Here is a 14,642-nt window from a genome sequence, read left to right as displayed (position 1 = left end):
GCCATCGTCGTGCTCATCTCCACGGGGTGCGCGCTGGCCGCGTACGGCGAGCTCCACTTTGACATGTTTGGCTTCTTGTGCCAGACGAGCGCGGTGGTGGTGAGTTGCGCGGGGTGACACACGACGAGCAGCGACTAACCCCCCGCCCAGTTCGAGTCCAGCCGCCTCGTCATGATCGAAATCCTCCTCCAGGGCCTCAAGGTACGCCGACGTCCGTGCACGCACCACCCACCACTAACCCCCGCCGCCCAGATGGACCCCCTCTGCTCGCTGCACTACTATGCGCCCGTGTGCGCAGTCATCAACGCGTGCTTCCTGCCGTTCACTGAGGGCCTCGCGCCGTTCCGCGAGATGGCGCGCATCGGCCCCCTCATCATGACGACCAACGCCCTCACGGCCTTTGGGCTCAACGTCGCCGCCGTGTTCCTCATCGGTACCGCCGGCGGCCTGGTGCTCACCCTCGCGGGCGTGTTCAAGGACATTCTGCTCATCTCGTCCAGTGTGCTGCTGTTCGGGAGCGCCGTGACCCCCATCCAGGTGTTTGGTAAGCCGAGCGACGAAGGTGCTGCTCAGTCAACTGACACACGCCCAGGCTACTCCCTCGCCCTTGCTGGCCTCATGATCTACAAGAACGCGTCCAACAACAAGAAGTAGGCGCCACTGCGCTACTTGTTACCGCACCATCCATAGACTAGAGATTATGCCCATGCCGCTGCCATGTACACTTGTTGGAGGAGGTCGGGGTGGCAGCGAGAAGCGACCGAGATACCACTGACGCGCCCAGACCTGCCTGCCACGACTCGTTGCACTCCAAAGTCATCTCGCACTGCTCGCCCGCCAAAGTACAATCGGTATGCATAGGTAGGGTAAATCATGACAACGGTGCTGTAACCGAACAGAGTATGAATGCGTGCATGTGTCCTTCCTCCCCCTTCACTTCTCGTCGGCCGAGTTTTCGCCAGAGTCGACCTGGCCCAGGCCGAGCACAGCCTCTGCGCGACGACGGCGCATGAGCTCGTCATTGTCGAGGCTGACGACACGCTCGGGGACGAGACCGGCGGCTGCAAGTGCTGGGCTCGCGGCACGTGCGGCACTGGCGACGGCAGCCGCCAGGCTCGGGTTCTGCATCGAGCCGCGACGGAACGCGGGTCCGCTGCCAGAGTACAGCGCTGTCGCAGCCGACTTTGATGGTCCCGCCTTCAATGGCTTGGGGGCAGCGGCTGATGGCCGGGAGAAGAAGGCAAACGCTCCAGTGCCCTTAGACTCGACAGGCGAGTACATGACCGAGTTGGTTGGCGTGTCGATTGACATCGTGTCGCCCGACGAGTGAGAGTCGTCGGCGTCGAATCGTGGGATCGAGTTGGAGCGGTTCAACGACTCCTTGGATGAGCGGCGAGGCACAGGTGCAAACTGTGATGGTGGTGGCGTGCGCTTCTTGCTCTTTGGTGTGAATGCAATGATGCCCTCGTCGTCCGTGTCAATGTTGCCAAGGCCAGATCCAAGGTCAGCATCACCCAGGGTCTTGTTGGGCGGGTTCTTCTTGTAGTCACGAACAGGCTTGACGTGGCGCGAGCGGAGAGGCGAAGGCTTCGTGTCGGTCGGCGAGAGAAGCACGGGCGCGTCAGGTGCAAAGGCTGCACGGGCAGCGGCATGGGCCGCAGCGATCTCCTCAATGTCCTGCTGGAGGAGAACGCCGCGCTCAAACGACTCGTCGATCCAGTCGGCCATCTCAACAAGGACCGACTCGACCTCACGCATGAGCGCCGTCATCTGCATGAAGCCGTGTCCCCAGCCCTCAATGATGCGCATCTGGACCCAGTCGTCGTCCGTCTCGCGCAGAATGTGGTCGGGCATCTCGTCGCCCTTTGTGGGCTGGTTGCTGGCACGGGCACGACGCGCACGCTTGGCCTCACGGAGCTTGCCGGCGAAAATGACCGTGTCGTCCACAAAGGGGTCACGCTCGCCGCAGATAATGTACACGGGAGGGAAGTGCTCGAGGAGGTGAGGGGGCGTGAGAATAGGGGAGATGTAGTAGTCGGTTGTAAAGTCGGGCGAACGACGAGGGCCGACGTACATGATGGCCATGGCGCGCATCATACTGGGCGAGATGGTACGGTCCTGGAAGTAACCCACACGACTCGTCATGGTCAGGCGGGTGCCGATAGGCGACTTTTTCGAGTGCGCCTTGGCGGCGTCAATGACCTCCTCGGCGGGAACGTCCTCGAGAGGGGATGCTGCCAAGATACCACCCTGCCGGGCAAACTTGTCCTCGGACAGCACACCAGGCGTCTTGATACGCTCACGGAGCGACTTGTCCGCCTCTCTGCGGTGGTCGGGGGCACCGTTCGGGACTTCGTCATCTGTCTCCGAGGCGTCCGAGACTTCCTCGCCGGCCGAAGAAGAGTCTGCTGCGTGTTCGTCCTTGAGTGCGAAAAAGCCAGACTTGCGGCTCGATCCACGGCCAAACGAGTTGACAGGGCTGCCAGGAACGCTCTTGGAGCGATGAGGCGAGACGGAGCGAGCGGAGCGGTCCATGCTGGTCATGGTCATGCCAAACTTGCCGCCAATCGACTCTGCCCAGCTCTTGCGCGAGCGGGCAGGGGGGCGCTTGGACTTCTTCTCCACGTCCTTGACAACAACGAGGGGCGACTTGTGGCTCAGATGGTCCTTGCCGTCCAGCAAGCCAGGAATATGGGTCTCGGACTGCTCGGTACGGAGGACGCGAAGGTTGGCGGGTGTCATCCATGACGTGTAGTTGAAGTCGAGGGCAGGGTAGGCGAGAATGATGGCTGCGGGCTTGGGAATCTTGCCCGAGTGGTGCTCGATGATGCGGTTCATGATGGTCGTGCAGATGTTTCCGCCACTGCCCAGGGTCAGCGCCAAGCATGGGCACACAAGCCCCACAACGCCACTCACGCGGAGTCTCCAGTCAAAACTGTGCTAAGTCTGCCACTCTTGATGCCAAGGATTGCACCCTTGGTCTCCATGATGACTCGGTACGCGTCAAAGCCTTCCTCAATGGCCCACGGGTACGGGTACTCTGGAGCCTTGCCATAGTCGATACTGAGCACGGGCTTGCCGGTCCTCTTGGCCCAAGTGCGAAGACGCTCCTCGTGGCACTCGGGGCCCATTGCAATAAAGCCGCCTCCAGGGAAGTCGATGATGAGTTCGGTTGCCTTCTCGAGTTCCTTTTCGGTGCCTGCAAAGAACAGCATCGCCTTGATCGGCGGAAGGTGCGAGCGTGATGACTCCTTGACGCGTGGCACCGTGATATGGCGCACAACCGGAAGCTTGACGCGGCCAAAGTATGTGATTGCTCGGAGCTGTGACAGAAGCGTCAGTAACGGCGAGGCGTGCCCGAAGTGTGCGTGCGTGCCCAAAGCATGCTTCCACGCACATATGGGTTGTTGGTCTTTTCCCATGTCGTCCTGAGCATCTCGACACTGCATACGGCTCGGAAGCGGCGGAGCTGTGTAGCTGTCAGCATGACGACCGTCGCGTAGGCTACGCACAACTTCATCGCCTTGTGAAGCAAAAATGAGGTAGTAGAAGGTGAACACGACGCTCGAAAGGTCCTTTAGCCACTTTGGTCGGATAGTCATTGCGGTGGAGAAGCCGGCGTCAAAGGCCGTATTGATGTAGGTAGCGCGATAGTACGATCTCGAGTACTGGGCGTTGTGGTTAGTGGCTTGGGGCGGTCCAGTGATGGCGTATACACACCATGTTTGCCAAAGGATCAGGCGCTGTGCAAAAGCATCAGTTTTCTGTTTCAGATGCACGACGCGCTCGTAGCGCCAGCGCAGTTACTCACCGCCGAGGCCCAAAATGTCATCAAAGTGTCGCAGCGCGTAGATGAAGGTAAAGGTCGCGAGGATGATCTGATAGGGGGTGAAGTATTCTGGGCGCGTCTCAGTGTCCGGTCCGCCGCAACAAATAGCACCACCTACTCAATCGCTCGTTGACGTTTGTCATCCAAGGCATGCCGCGCGTGCGTCCGACGAGCGTGGTCCATATCCTCCGCCACCACGTCTTGTTCTGCGCGACCGTGCGCAGCGAGCGCTGGTGTGACGCCACGCGCGCGCTGGTGACTGCGCGATGTCTTCCCGTCTGGGTTGCGCGACCCATGGCTGAGCCGTCGCCCTTGTACAGTCTCCAGACCCAGAAAAAGACGACGAGGAAGACCTGGGTGCGGCGCACCGTCTGGGACGGGCGTCCCAGGATCGAGTCGAGCATGGTCGATGGTGGAGTAGAGTTGTCAAGCGCGCAGCGACCAAACGTACGAGAAGCGTAGTGGTGGTCGTGCGGGCTGGGCGGGAGGAGGAAGGTGAAGGTGGCACGCGGCGCGGCGGCGGCAGTGGGAGCAACACGTGTCGGCGTCGGACACTGTTTTTACCGTCGTCGTTTGTTCTGCTGCCAGGGGGAAGGTGTATGTGTGTGATGGTTAAGAGTGAGATGGAGCAAAGGGGAAGAGTCGTGTCTTGCCCCCTCGTCGTCGTTGCACCCGGGCAATCCTGTGTCGTCGTCACAGCTTGTGGTGGCTGCTTGGGAAAGCGCGCTAGTGGATTGTGGGTGTGATGCAAGTAGCAACTGTCTCTCCTTTTTTTTGTTGGTGTGCCTTGGCTAGCAGCAGCCTTGTCCCGGGTATTACAGTTGCCACCCATCCAGGCCAAAACCCTGCCTAGGACGACGATCGCTTATGCGGGTGGAACCAATAACGTGCAGCCATTTAGTAGAACTATAGAACTGTACCCCTTGATTGCCGGAGTCGTCCTGTCTTTGTCGTGCATCCAGTGACGTCGGTCGGTCGATTGCTTGCCAGTCGCGATACACGCATTGTATGCGCACTTTTGAGCCACCCCTCCCCTGTATCACTCGATTGTCCCTGTAACCCTCCCTTCCTTCCGTCCACAGTCTTGGCTCTCTCTCCTCCTCGACTTTACAAACCGCCGGCAAATCCGGGTACAACTGGACACGCGTCACGCACATCTTTGCCAGCGCTTTGCCCCGTTACCGCCATTGCCGCACGCACAGCAGCTCGACGCGACGCACAGACCCAACGCCAATCCACGACCCACGACATCATCATCATGCCGGACAAACCTCCCCGCCATGTAGCCCTCGGCATCCCGTTCTGCCCCGCGACGCGCCGAGTCCTCATGGTCACGAGCAGGAAACACACTTCGCTGTGGATCTGTGCGTCGGGATAAGGTTGCAAACACTGTCTGACGCGTAGTTCCCAAGGGCGGCGTCGAGAAGGGCGAGACGTCCGGCGCGGCAGCTGCGCGCGAGGCGCTCGAGGAAGGTGAGGCCGCCGGCTGAGTCGCTGAGTATACTGCAGGCTGACACACACGCAGCTGGTATCCCAAAGCTTCGAGACAGTGCCATCTCAGACGAGCTCACTGCGATCCCACTGCCCCTCGCGCCGAATCGTAACCGCGCCGAAGTGTGGCACGTGCACGCGCTGACCCTCGGCGCCGAGAGCGACCTGTCCCCCGAGTGGTGCGTGCCACGCATTTCAGCCAACTGACGCCAGGCTGGAGGGACACGAGCGCGAGCGCAAGTGGTTCACATTTGACGAGGCGCAGCGCAACATTGACTCGTGGGGCGGCGGTGCGGCCGCCGCCGCTGCGGCTGCCGACGCCGATGCGGAGCCCGCCCAGCCGGCAGACTATGCGCGCGGCGGGAAGAAGAAAAAGGCGCATAAGGGCGACGCACTGGAGACTGCGCTCAGCGCCTTCCTCGACGTGTATGGTTAATCGGGGTGCGGCACATGTGGCCTTCGGCACGGGTACCGGAAATAGAGTCGGCCGGCAGCTGGCAGTCGCCGAAGCCGGGGTGGTGGGACGATGGTGCCGAGTCGAAGAGCGGCGCGGTGTGTGGCAGTCGGCGTGGCGGAGGACAGTACTGTAGAGAGGTAGAGCGTACGCATAGCAAGCATGATGCGACGATGTGTTCGGCGTGCACTGCACTGCATGGCATCGACGAGCATGGGCAGCTCGTGGCCACACTCGCGTGCCGTATTTAGCCACCGCCCAGAACCCCAAAAACAAAAGTCGGGCTAGATAAGTCGCGCCTCGGCAACAAGCCAGCTAGCTTTTCTTCGTCTCGCCCGTCCCTCACAACGCTTCCTCCTCACTCACCTCAAGATGGGATCAGCAGCAGCCGTCATCGACGACGACGAGCGCGCGCCGCTCCTCACGTCGGGATCGTCCCAGCGCTCAGCACCAGCGTCCGACACGGGCGCCGCCCCCGCCTCCGCCGGAACGTACGCCGTGCCATGCCTCCTCCTTCAGCACGTCTCGAGCACCATCAATGCAGGCCTGTACGACTTTGGCGCGTTCCTCTTCCGTGAGCCGCGCCGCGACGCGCCGAGACGGCCCATGTGCTAACGCCCGCCCGCCCCAGTCATCGACATCTTCGCCGACACGCTCGTGCCCTCTGCCCTCGTGGGGCTGTTCACCACCCTCTCGGGGCTGCTGTTGTCGGGGTACATCGGCGGCCTGGTGGACCGTACGCCGCGGCTGCGTTTCCTGCGGCGTGCCATCGGCGCGGAGAAGGTGCGTGTCTGCTCCGCCCACACACGGCTCACGCCAGTTCTTCCACGGGGCAAACTACGCCCTCTTCCTCCTCCTCTTCGGGCCGCTGCAGCCCGTCGCGAGCGCGGCGTTCCACTTCCGCGCGAGCACCGCGCAGAACGTCGCAGTGTGGGCGTGCCTGCTGCTCACGATCATGTGCTCGAGCTTGCTCGGGCTCGCGAACACCGGGCTGACTGTCGCGATCGAACGCGACTGGGTGACGTGCATCGCGCGCGGGGACACGGCGCTGCTCACCCAGCTCAACACGTACATGCGCCGCATCGACCTCGTGTCCAAGCTCGTCTCGCCGCTGCTCGTGTCGTTTCTGACCGTCATGTGGGGGTACGAAGTCGCCGTGGCCATCCTGCTGGCCTTTACAGTCGTCACAGCCGCCACGGAGAGCGTGTGGATCGGGGTCGTGTACCGCTGCTTCCCTGCGCTGTCACGCCAGGACCACGGCGCGGTCGAGGCTGCCGTCGGACACGTCGTGGCCGAGAGCACAGAGGACGGCGCGCCCGAGGTCCTCGTTATCGCGGCGCCGACGACCCGACGCACCTGGTCCCAGTGGTTCGCGCAGGAGAAGGCCGACTGGGCAGAGTTTGTCCGCCTGCCCGTGTTCGGCTCGTCGGTCGCCATCGCCACTATCTACCTCACGACGCTGTCGTACGACGGGACGTTTATCGCGTATGTCAAGGCCGCGAGGGGGTACGATGATACGTTTATTGCTGGGATGAGGGTGAGTCGCGGCGTCGTATCATGGTTACAGTTGGCCGACTACTCTTGCTGACACCCACCAGGCCGTCTGTCTCGTCACTGGCCTCCTCGGAACGGCACTCATGCCGCTCCTCGAACGCGCAGTGGGCCTCGAACGTGCCGGCGCATGGTCCATCTGGTCCGAAGTGGTCTGCCTGTCCCCCGTCGTCGTGTCCTTCTTCTACGGCGCCGGAGCGTACGGCGAGCACGGCCCCTCGTGGAACACGGGCCTGCTCTTCGGCGGCATCGCGCTGTCCCGCATCGGGCTGTGGAGCTTCGACCTGTGCCAGCTCAAAGTGCTCCAGCTGGCGCTCGACGACCACCCGCGCCGTAACAGGATGACGGCGCTCCAGATCGCCCTGCAGAACCTGTTCAATCTCGCAAAGTACGCCGTCACGCTCGCTGCCGCGACGCCGGCGCAGTTCAAGTGGACTGCGCTCGTCAGCTGGTTCGCCGTCGTCGCTGGCGCGGGCTGCTATGCCGCCTATCTGCGCAGCGTGCGCGGGCATCTCGTGCACGTTACGTGGCTCAAGAAGCTGTACTAAAAGAGGGTTACGAGGAGCAAAAGGTCCACGATGTATTGGGTATTGGGTCAAGGCATGCATGTGTTGTACAGTGTGGGCAGTCGTGTGGCCACGGTGCAGGCAGTCGTCCTCGTCGCAAGGCCAAGGTGCACTCGGTGTGGCGCGGTCCCGTCCTACTCGTCGTCGTCGCTCTCGTCGTCCCCGTCGTCGAGGTACACCGGAGCGTGAATCTGGCATGTCAGCGTTGTCTACAGTCTCCCCGCACGCTTGCCCCACTCGTGCCTACGGCGCTCGCGGCGCCCGCTCGCGACTCACAATCTCACACAGCCCAAGCCACTCGCCAAGCGCGCGCACAAACTCGTCCCCGCCTTCGCCTCCGCCCCCAGTGGCCGACCACCAGCCGGCCTCTCCCTTCGTTCCCTCCCCCTCTCCCTCCCCCTCCCCCTGGCCCTCCACTCCCTCCTTGCCCTCGCCCGCCGCCGCCGCCGCGCCCCGCGCATACCCCGCCAACGGCGCGTCCGGCGTCCACAGCGTGAACGCATCAAACGCTCCAACAGGCATAAGCACGCGCGCGGGCCGCCCATCAGCAGCGTACTCTTGCGCCGGTGCAGCTGGCGGCATCTTCTCGGCCTTGACTTCGCCATCGGGCACCACAGCGGCAGCTGGCGCAAGCGTCGCGTCGTCGTGCTCCTCGTCGTGCTCCTCGTCGACGCCGGGCTTCGCGGGCGTAGCTTGCACAATGTTGATATCCGGCACCGTCACCGGCTTGGGGGTGGCCACGCGCGCCTTCTTGCGCGGCGCGACCACGTCGGCGTCGTCGTCCTGCTCGTCGTCGCTCTCGTCCAGCGCGATACGCGCGCGGGTGGTCACTGCGCGCCGGCGCGGTCGACTGAGGGCGACTTGGCCTGCGCCGCGCGTCCGTCCTGCCGGCGCTGGTGGCTCGCTCGTGCTCGTGCTCGCGATCGAAGAGGCCGGCGTAAGCGGGTATCGCGGCGCTGCTGGCTCGCTCGCCGAAGCCGACGCGTCGGAAGTGGAGCCGCTCGCGCGCAGCACTACCCCCTTATATCCCTTCGGCACGGCCACGCGCTGCCCGACAATCTGCCGCCCGCGGAAGGACGCGAGGAGGCAGCCTGCGTCCGCGGCGGGGTGGGAGGGCGGCGCTGCCCGCGGCTGGAAGTACGCGCCGATCGTGGTCGACGTCGTTGTGGGGGGTAGTGAGAAGGGCAGGAGGTGTAGCGCTTTCTCTGGGGGCGCGCTCGGCGCCGGCGCGAGGATGAAGGCCGACATGGTACTGGTGTGATTGTATACAGGACGACAAAGAGTCGCTCTCCGTCATTGATTTTGTTTTGACGCGTCCAACCGCGCGACGACGCGACGGCGGATGTAAATCGCACAGAACCACCAAGCACACCCACTCATTCCACCAACCCCCCTCCCCCCCCCCCCACCCCCCCTTGCCATGATTATCATACATGTTCTGTCTGGTCTCAACACACACGAAGAAAACTAGATACAGGTCTAGGACGCGACACGGTTTCGGTAAAATGTTAATGGGGTGTCCTACTTCCCTACGTCCCTCCAGGCTCTCATCCCTCGTATCTCCTCCCTCTCCCCTCTCCCTAATCCAGCTCCACTATCCCACTCGCCAGCTGCTCACTCAGCCTGTTCGCCTCGGCCAGCTTCTCGGCCGCCAGGTTCGGCATCGCGTGGCCGCCAAGGATGCAGTCCTTCTCGGCGAAGATGTCGTAATCCTTGTTGTCCTTGTCGGGCGGCCCGTGGTTGTAGAGGAAGTTGTACGCAAAGTTGTTCTTCTCCTTCTCCTGCTGCGAAAGTTGCTTCGCAGGCGCAGCAGCAGGCGGCATTACGCCATTAAACGCAGTTGCTCCCGCCGCTCCGGGCCACCCCAGTGACGAGGCACTGGCTGTCGACGACGAGGTAAGCGAGGGTGCTCCAGACGATCCTGGCGAGTCATAGGCGCCTACCGAGGTGCGATGTTGCGGGTTGCTATTGTTGTTGTTGTTGGGGACGGAGCCGGAGCCGACCGACGCTTGACTACCTGGTGTGGAACCGGCGGGGGAAACGACGGGTCCGACATTGATGCCGACGCCTGCGGGGTACTGATTTTGTGATCCCGGTGCGACACGCCAGTATCCTCGCTTGATGTTGAGCGCGTTCATGATGCACAGGCCAAAGTTGGCAGTCGGCGTGAGCTCGACTGCCCCAGAGCGTGGGTGTTCCGGGTAGTGTGCGGCCAACTTTTCAAACGTTGGCCGCGTGGCACGGTCGAGGAAGTACTCGATGAGCTGCGCGTGGTGGTACCCAATCTTGAATTTGGCGCCGTATTGCGCCAGTGCCATGCGGGCAGTCTCAATGTCGGCGCGGTGGGCATCAGCCGAGGCCTGGTCGCCAATATTGAGAGCGTGGCGATAGAAGAGAAGAAGAGTTCGGGCGGCAGTCACGAGGCCGACCGACGATGATGAGTGCATGATGGCACCGAGGTTGGCGGCCTGGTCAGTTCCAGCAATCTGCTGGACGACTCCGACGATGGCCTGCGAGGCGTTGAGAATGCGGCGAGCCGGCTGGTCATTCGGGTCGGTAATGTCGGCAAACGGCTCGTACAGGCAAATGATGGCCGACTGGGGGATGACATGGGCGCTGATGAGGTCCACGTCCAACTTGTTCTTGTCGTCGAGCTTGGCCGGGGTCCGAAGGCTGGCTGGGAAGCTCATCTGCAAGCAGGCAATCGCGTTGGCAAGTTCGCGGAACTCGGGACGCTGCATGCCGTCGAGGTCGTCATTGTCACGCATGCGGCGGTTCTTCCACTTCCTCGCGAATTTGTTGACACGGTTGAGTAAGACGGCACCCTTCAGGCTCATGACGAACGCGTCGACGACGGGGTGCTTGATGTACAGGTCTAGCGACTCGAGGTCCTGCGGGTTCGAGTCCATGGTCTCGTGGCCTGCTTCAAAGTCCTTCATGGAGACGGGGAGCGGCACAGTGAGCTCGTCGAGCGCCATTGACGTGCCCCATCCAGACGCGGCCGACGCGATCGTGTCGTGGTACATTGCCATCCACACGACCGCGCGGCGCTCCTCGCGCTCAAGAGCGTCGACTGGCGGAGGAAGCATGACCGACTTGAGTGACAGCTCGGCCGAGCGAACGTTGAGACCCAGCGGCAGAATCATCCGCGAAACCAGACCACAGTAAGTCCAGCACTCGAGCATTCGAGTGTCGTCGATGAACACCCGACAGAGAACGATCATGGCACGGACAACATCGAAGAGACGGTTACCCGTGTTGAGACCGTCCTGCACGGCATCCTTGGCGAATGCGGCCTGGCGTAAACCAAATGGAAGTGAGTCCTGCTGTGTCGGGCTCGATCCCCGGCCACCAAAGGTGCTCTTCAGGGTCGCGCCTTCAGTGACACCAGGCGCCGCCCAGCTGGCAGCGAGCGAGCAGATAGAGTGGATGAGCGCAGGGTGCGGAAAGTTTGAATGCGTCGGCGGGAGCGCCATGCGCGCGAGGAAACGAGCCCGGTGCAAGATTCGGGGCATGTTGGGGACAGTGTCGAAAAAGACCTCGACGAGCGCATTGACCACCGGCGGCTCCGGAAGGTTCGGCGGCCACCCTGGCCAGAACAGATCCATGAGAATCTGATTATCAAGCACTCCGTCCATGGCGACGCCGCCAAAGCTGTCGACACCAATCGATTGCTGGAAAGCGGCGGCTTTCGACGCTGCAATCTCATCCAACGCTGCCGTTTCAATCGGTCCGTTGGCTCCATCTGCGTAGCTGTTTGCACTCATCTGCGGCAGGGCCGACTCGAGACCCCGCCAGGATGATGCAGAGTCGCCGGACGACTGCTTTGTCGGCTCCGTATTCGCCGGGTTCCAAGTTGGTCCCGACGGCGCCGGCGAGAAATTGAAGACGCCGTTCGGGGAGAGCATGGCGGGAGCGGCATCTGAAGGCCGTAATGTCGACGCATCGCCGGCCGGCTCCACCGACGACATGGAGATGTCGTTGTCGATGTACGGGAACAGTGGCAGGCCAGTTGTCTCACTACGATCGTTTGACGTCCAAAGTGGCGTGAGGCCGACGGGAAAGATTGGTGCCGATGTCGAAGCCGACGGGGGCTGCGACGACGACGTGCCGTTCTGCAACATTTCGAGGAATGTAGCCGGCGAGTCAGTCGACGACCCGAACGACCCCGTCCATTTAGATGCCTGCGACGACGACGACGACGACGAGCCGGCAGCGGCCGCGCTGGCCTTGGTGGCCAGCTGGTTCTCTAGCTCGACTGGACGTAGTTAGCAAATGTTGGCTGACGTGACGACGTACGAATGCGCTTCGCCAAACGATCTCTCTCCTCGTCAAGGTCCTCGTCCCGCTTCTTGCGGCCACCAGACGCCTTGCGTTTCTTCTTCTTGGCATCATCATCGTCTTCAGTGGGTGATGTGCGCTCTGTATCGCCCTGGCCAGGTTCCTTGTCGGGTGCATCATCGTACTCGCACGAAAGGACGGGCCGGGTTCCAGGTGCGGTACGAAGGAGGTGACGATATGATCGGACGCAGGTTGAGCAATGCGGCCTCACCGCGTCACATTTCTGCGGGATACGGTTAGTGGTGACCAGGAAGCTAGCGGCGCGGCAAAGCACGTACCAGCTTACGTCGTCGACATGCTAGACATGCCTGGTTACGACGGAGCACGCCTGCGACATCGTTCGGAGTGCCGGCTGCGGTTGCGGCAGCAGCGGCTGCCGCTGCTGCGGAAGAACCAGCTGCTGCGTTGGGGATGGTCGTGTTACTGGCAGTTTCGACTGGGATAATACCCTGCAGGTTTGGGCGATTGGGGATATCCCGAGGTACTGGCATTGTGTGGTTCAGGCCATCCAAAAATGGGCCAGACATGGCCGGCGGGGAGTGAATGGCTGGTGGGTGGGGAAGAAGCGAGGATCGAGGTGGTAGTGATACAGTCGAAGCCTAGGTCGCGTCGGTACTTACACGCGGCAAGCTTGCGTCACGGGAGTGGGTCAAGCCTGTCGGCGTGCAAGAGTCGAGTGGTAGGTAGAGGGTTGATTTCTCTTAGGAAAGGCCAGCGTGTCGGGTCATTCCATGCGTGCCGGCGGCCGATTTCGCCACGCAAGTGTTGGGTTTCGGCAGGGCGTGGTGCAGAGATAAGGGGCGTGTTGCGGCAGGGGCCTCGGCGCGCAGCTGGGGATGCAAAGGACGTGTCGACGACGAGGTGGTGGTACGGGCGTTGGGGATGCACCGCAATGAACCAGGAGAAGAGCGAGTGCTGCGGAAAGAGTGGTGTTGATACAGACGAGAGAGTTTGAGAAAGAGGTGGAGATGGACAAAGTGGAGGAATTGATGATGCAGCGGGGGAGAAGCTGGCGGGGAAGGGGGGGGAAGGGGGGGGGGAGCGACGGGGCAAGGGGAATGCGAGATGAGTCACCGAGTTGTAATGCCTTGTCTGCACAGTAATTACAACAACGCTAAACGGTAGCAACGTCGTTCAAAAAACACAGTGGTGGTGCGAGGTGGGCGGAATAGCAGAGCGGAGCGAAAGAGGAGACAATCGAGAACAACAAAATGGCGGTAGACAGTCGGCAAAGGCAAAGGCGGGAACGAGCGGACAATGTGCTCCTGTTCCAGGCGTAGAGAAAGCAGGACAAGTTGGCCGTCGGCGGCGACTTGAACACGACACTGCATACATATACAATTGTGATAGACTGACTGGCCAAGCTGCAGCAGCGCCAACAGCCGCGGGGACGGCCATGGCCGCGGCGGTCTGCTACTTGCTCTGGCTTGGCTCGGCCACAGTGCTTGCCTTCCTTGGTTACAACACAGCAACAGCTGCTAAACGTACGTTTGAGCCGAGTCGACCCGCATGCCTCCGGAGGCGCCGATGGAGACGGACAGGCAGGCAGGCAGGCAGGCAGGCAGGCAGCAGCACATCTGCATCTGCATCATCATCCCAACACCCACTTCTCGCCTCTTCGCTCCCGAAGTAAGCGCGCGGACGGCACTCACCTGCTTGCTGCCTGCTGCAATGACGACACGTCCCCGGTGGGCCCTGGTGGGTGTAGCGCGGCATCAAAATTGTCTGGCCCGCCCACCCAGGAGCCAGCCTCGGGCATCGATTCAACTTGATGCCCGAGGCTCCACCCAGCCAGGAGACGGTGGCAGCGGGATCTAATCAGCCCATTCCCCGCAAGCCTCACTGCGAAAGCTGATCACAGGGTGAGAAGGCCAAGCACTCGGCCGCTACCTACGGGTGCACCTACGCTCATGCCTGCTCGCTCCGACTAACCATAGCCTCGCTCAGCAGTCACAAGACGTACAAAGCTGCACGCCATAGCGCCGACGAAATCGGCGCATACGTCGCACATCTTGGTCGGGGAGCACATAGCCTCGCTCGCTCTGCTGTCCGCTCATCCGCTCTTCCGCTCTGTCCGCAGCTATGTTTGAGCAGTTTTCTCGCCCAATCATTCCGAACAAAGCCGGCGGCCGCGCTTATTTTGGGAGGGTCAACAGGGCCTGCAGATCCGGAACCCCGCATGAATCGCGGCGGGGAGGAGGAGGAGGGGGTGGAGGAGAGGTGGAGATGTGTGGAGGAGGTCGGTGGACGGCCGAGTATCGCACTCGCGGTAAGGGCTAGCTAGGTACGGCGCTCATCTCGCGATCGAAGGTCGAGACTAGGCCACCGTCCTCGACCCTCATCGGTTGCTTCATGACAAGATGCAGACAACGTAGGGTCGGAGTGGCGACATGGCGGCCGGGTGCCACAA

General features: G+C 62.1%; 5 protein-coding genes across 5 annotated transcripts; 2 read left to right on the top strand and 3 right to left on the bottom strand.

Moving 5' to 3' along the window:
* Positions 1-837: 837 nt before the first annotated feature.
* Positions 838-4,572, bottom strand: LIPE (Hormone-sensitive lipase). The gene is made up of 7 exons (XM_062771140.1): positions 3,948-4,572; positions 3,812-3,898; positions 3,721-3,743; positions 3,513-3,668; positions 3,398-3,469; positions 2,917-3,323; positions 838-2,863 (listed from the first exon to the last, which is right to left on the bottom strand). The coding sequence occupies exons 1-7, from the start codon at positions 4,231-4,233 to the stop codon at positions 934-936; spliced, it is 2,961 nt and encodes a 986-aa protein (XP_062627124.1). The 5' UTR covers positions 4,234-4,572; the 3' UTR covers positions 838-933.
* A 231-nt stretch (positions 4,573-4,803) lies between these two features.
* On the top strand, positions 4,804-5,756 carry DDP1 (Diphosphoinositol polyphosphate phosphohydrolase DDP1; the record flags this gene model as incomplete). Its single annotated transcript, XM_062771139.1, has 4 exons — positions 4,804-5,193; positions 5,234-5,302; positions 5,355-5,499; positions 5,534-5,756. Exons 1-4 carry the CDS (start codon positions 5,088-5,090, stop codon positions 5,754-5,756), a joined length of 543 nt encoding a protein of 180 aa, XP_062627123.1. The 5' UTR covers positions 4,804-5,087.
* Positions 5,757-6,073: 317 nt separating this feature from the next.
* Os06g0560000 (Solute carrier family 40 member 1) lies at positions 6,074-7,950 on the top strand. The gene is made up of 4 exons (XM_062771138.1): positions 6,074-6,348; positions 6,406-6,557; positions 6,595-7,311; positions 7,373-7,950. Exons 1-4 carry the CDS (start codon positions 6,147-6,149, stop codon positions 7,871-7,873), a joined length of 1,572 nt encoding a protein of 523 aa, XP_062627122.1. The 5' UTR covers positions 6,074-6,146; the 3' UTR covers positions 7,874-7,950.
* Positions 7,951-8,025: 75 nt separating this feature from the next.
* On the bottom strand, positions 8,026-9,139 carry LOC62_03G004617 (uncharacterized protein; the record flags this gene model as incomplete). The annotated part of the gene is made up of 2 exons (XM_062771137.1): positions 8,026-8,082; positions 8,168-9,139. The coding sequence occupies 2 exons, from the start codon at positions 9,137-9,139 to the stop codon at positions 8,026-8,028; spliced, it is 1,029 nt and encodes a 342-aa protein (XP_062627121.1).
* Positions 9,140-9,306: 167 nt separating this feature from the next.
* Positions 9,307-13,204, bottom strand: YRR1 (Zinc finger transcription factor YRR1). Its single transcript, XM_062771136.1, has 3 exons — positions 12,511-13,204; positions 12,191-12,455; positions 9,307-12,149 (listed from the first exon to the last, which is right to left on the bottom strand). Exons 1-3 carry the CDS (start codon positions 12,757-12,759, stop codon positions 9,472-9,474), a joined length of 3,192 nt encoding a protein of 1,063 aa, XP_062627120.1. The 5' UTR covers positions 12,760-13,204; the 3' UTR covers positions 9,307-9,471.
* Between the last annotated feature and the right edge of the window lie 1,438 nt (positions 13,205-14,642).

Source organism: Vanrija pseudolonga, chromosome 3 (assembly GCF_020906515.1).
Source record: "Vanrija pseudolonga chromosome 3, complete sequence".
NCBI classification, from domain to species: domain Eukaryota; kingdom Fungi; phylum Basidiomycota; class Tremellomycetes; order Trichosporonales; family Trichosporonaceae; genus Vanrija; species Vanrija pseudolonga.
This window is presented reverse-complemented; position numbering and strand designations above follow the sequence as displayed.

Excerpts from the sequence above, each read along its gene's own strand:
- LIPE (XM_062771140.1), bottom strand. The coding sequence starts at position 4,233 with ATGCTCGACTCGATCCTGGGACGCCCGTCCCAGACGGTGCGCCGCACC. Across the intron at positions 3,744-3,811 it reads TGACATTTTGGGCCTCGGCG|CGCCTGATCCTTTGGCAAAC; the intron begins GTGAGTAACTGC and ends GCTTTTGCACAG. Across the intron at positions 3,470-3,512 it reads CTTCACAAGGCGATGAAGTT|CTCCGCCGCTTCCGAGCCGT; the intron begins GTGCGTAGCCTA and ends ACAGCTACACAG.
- Os06g0560000 (XM_062771138.1), top strand. The coding sequence starts at position 6,147 with ATGGGATCAGCAGCAGCCGTCATCGACGACGACGAGCGCGCGCCGCTC. Across the intron at positions 6,349-6,405 it reads CTTTGGCGCGTTCCTCTTCC|TCATCGACATCTTCGCCGAC; the intron begins GTGAGCCGCGCC and ends CGCCCGCCCCAG. Across the intron at positions 7,312-7,372 it reads CGTTTATTGCTGGGATGAGG|GCCGTCTGTCTCGTCACTGG; the intron begins GTGAGTCGCGGC and ends GACACCCACCAG.
- YRR1 (XM_062771136.1), bottom strand. The coding sequence starts at position 12,759 with ATGTCTGGCCCATTTTTGGATGGCCTGAACCACACAATGCCAGTACCT. Across the intron at positions 12,456-12,510 it reads CATGTCGACGACGTAAGCTG|AAATGTGACGCGGTGAGGCC; the intron begins GTACGTGCTTTG and ends CGTATCCCGCAG. Across the intron at positions 12,150-12,190 it reads TCGTTTGGCGAAGCGCATTC|TCGAGCTAGAGAACCAGCTG; the intron begins GTACGTCGTCAC and ends AACTACGTCCAG.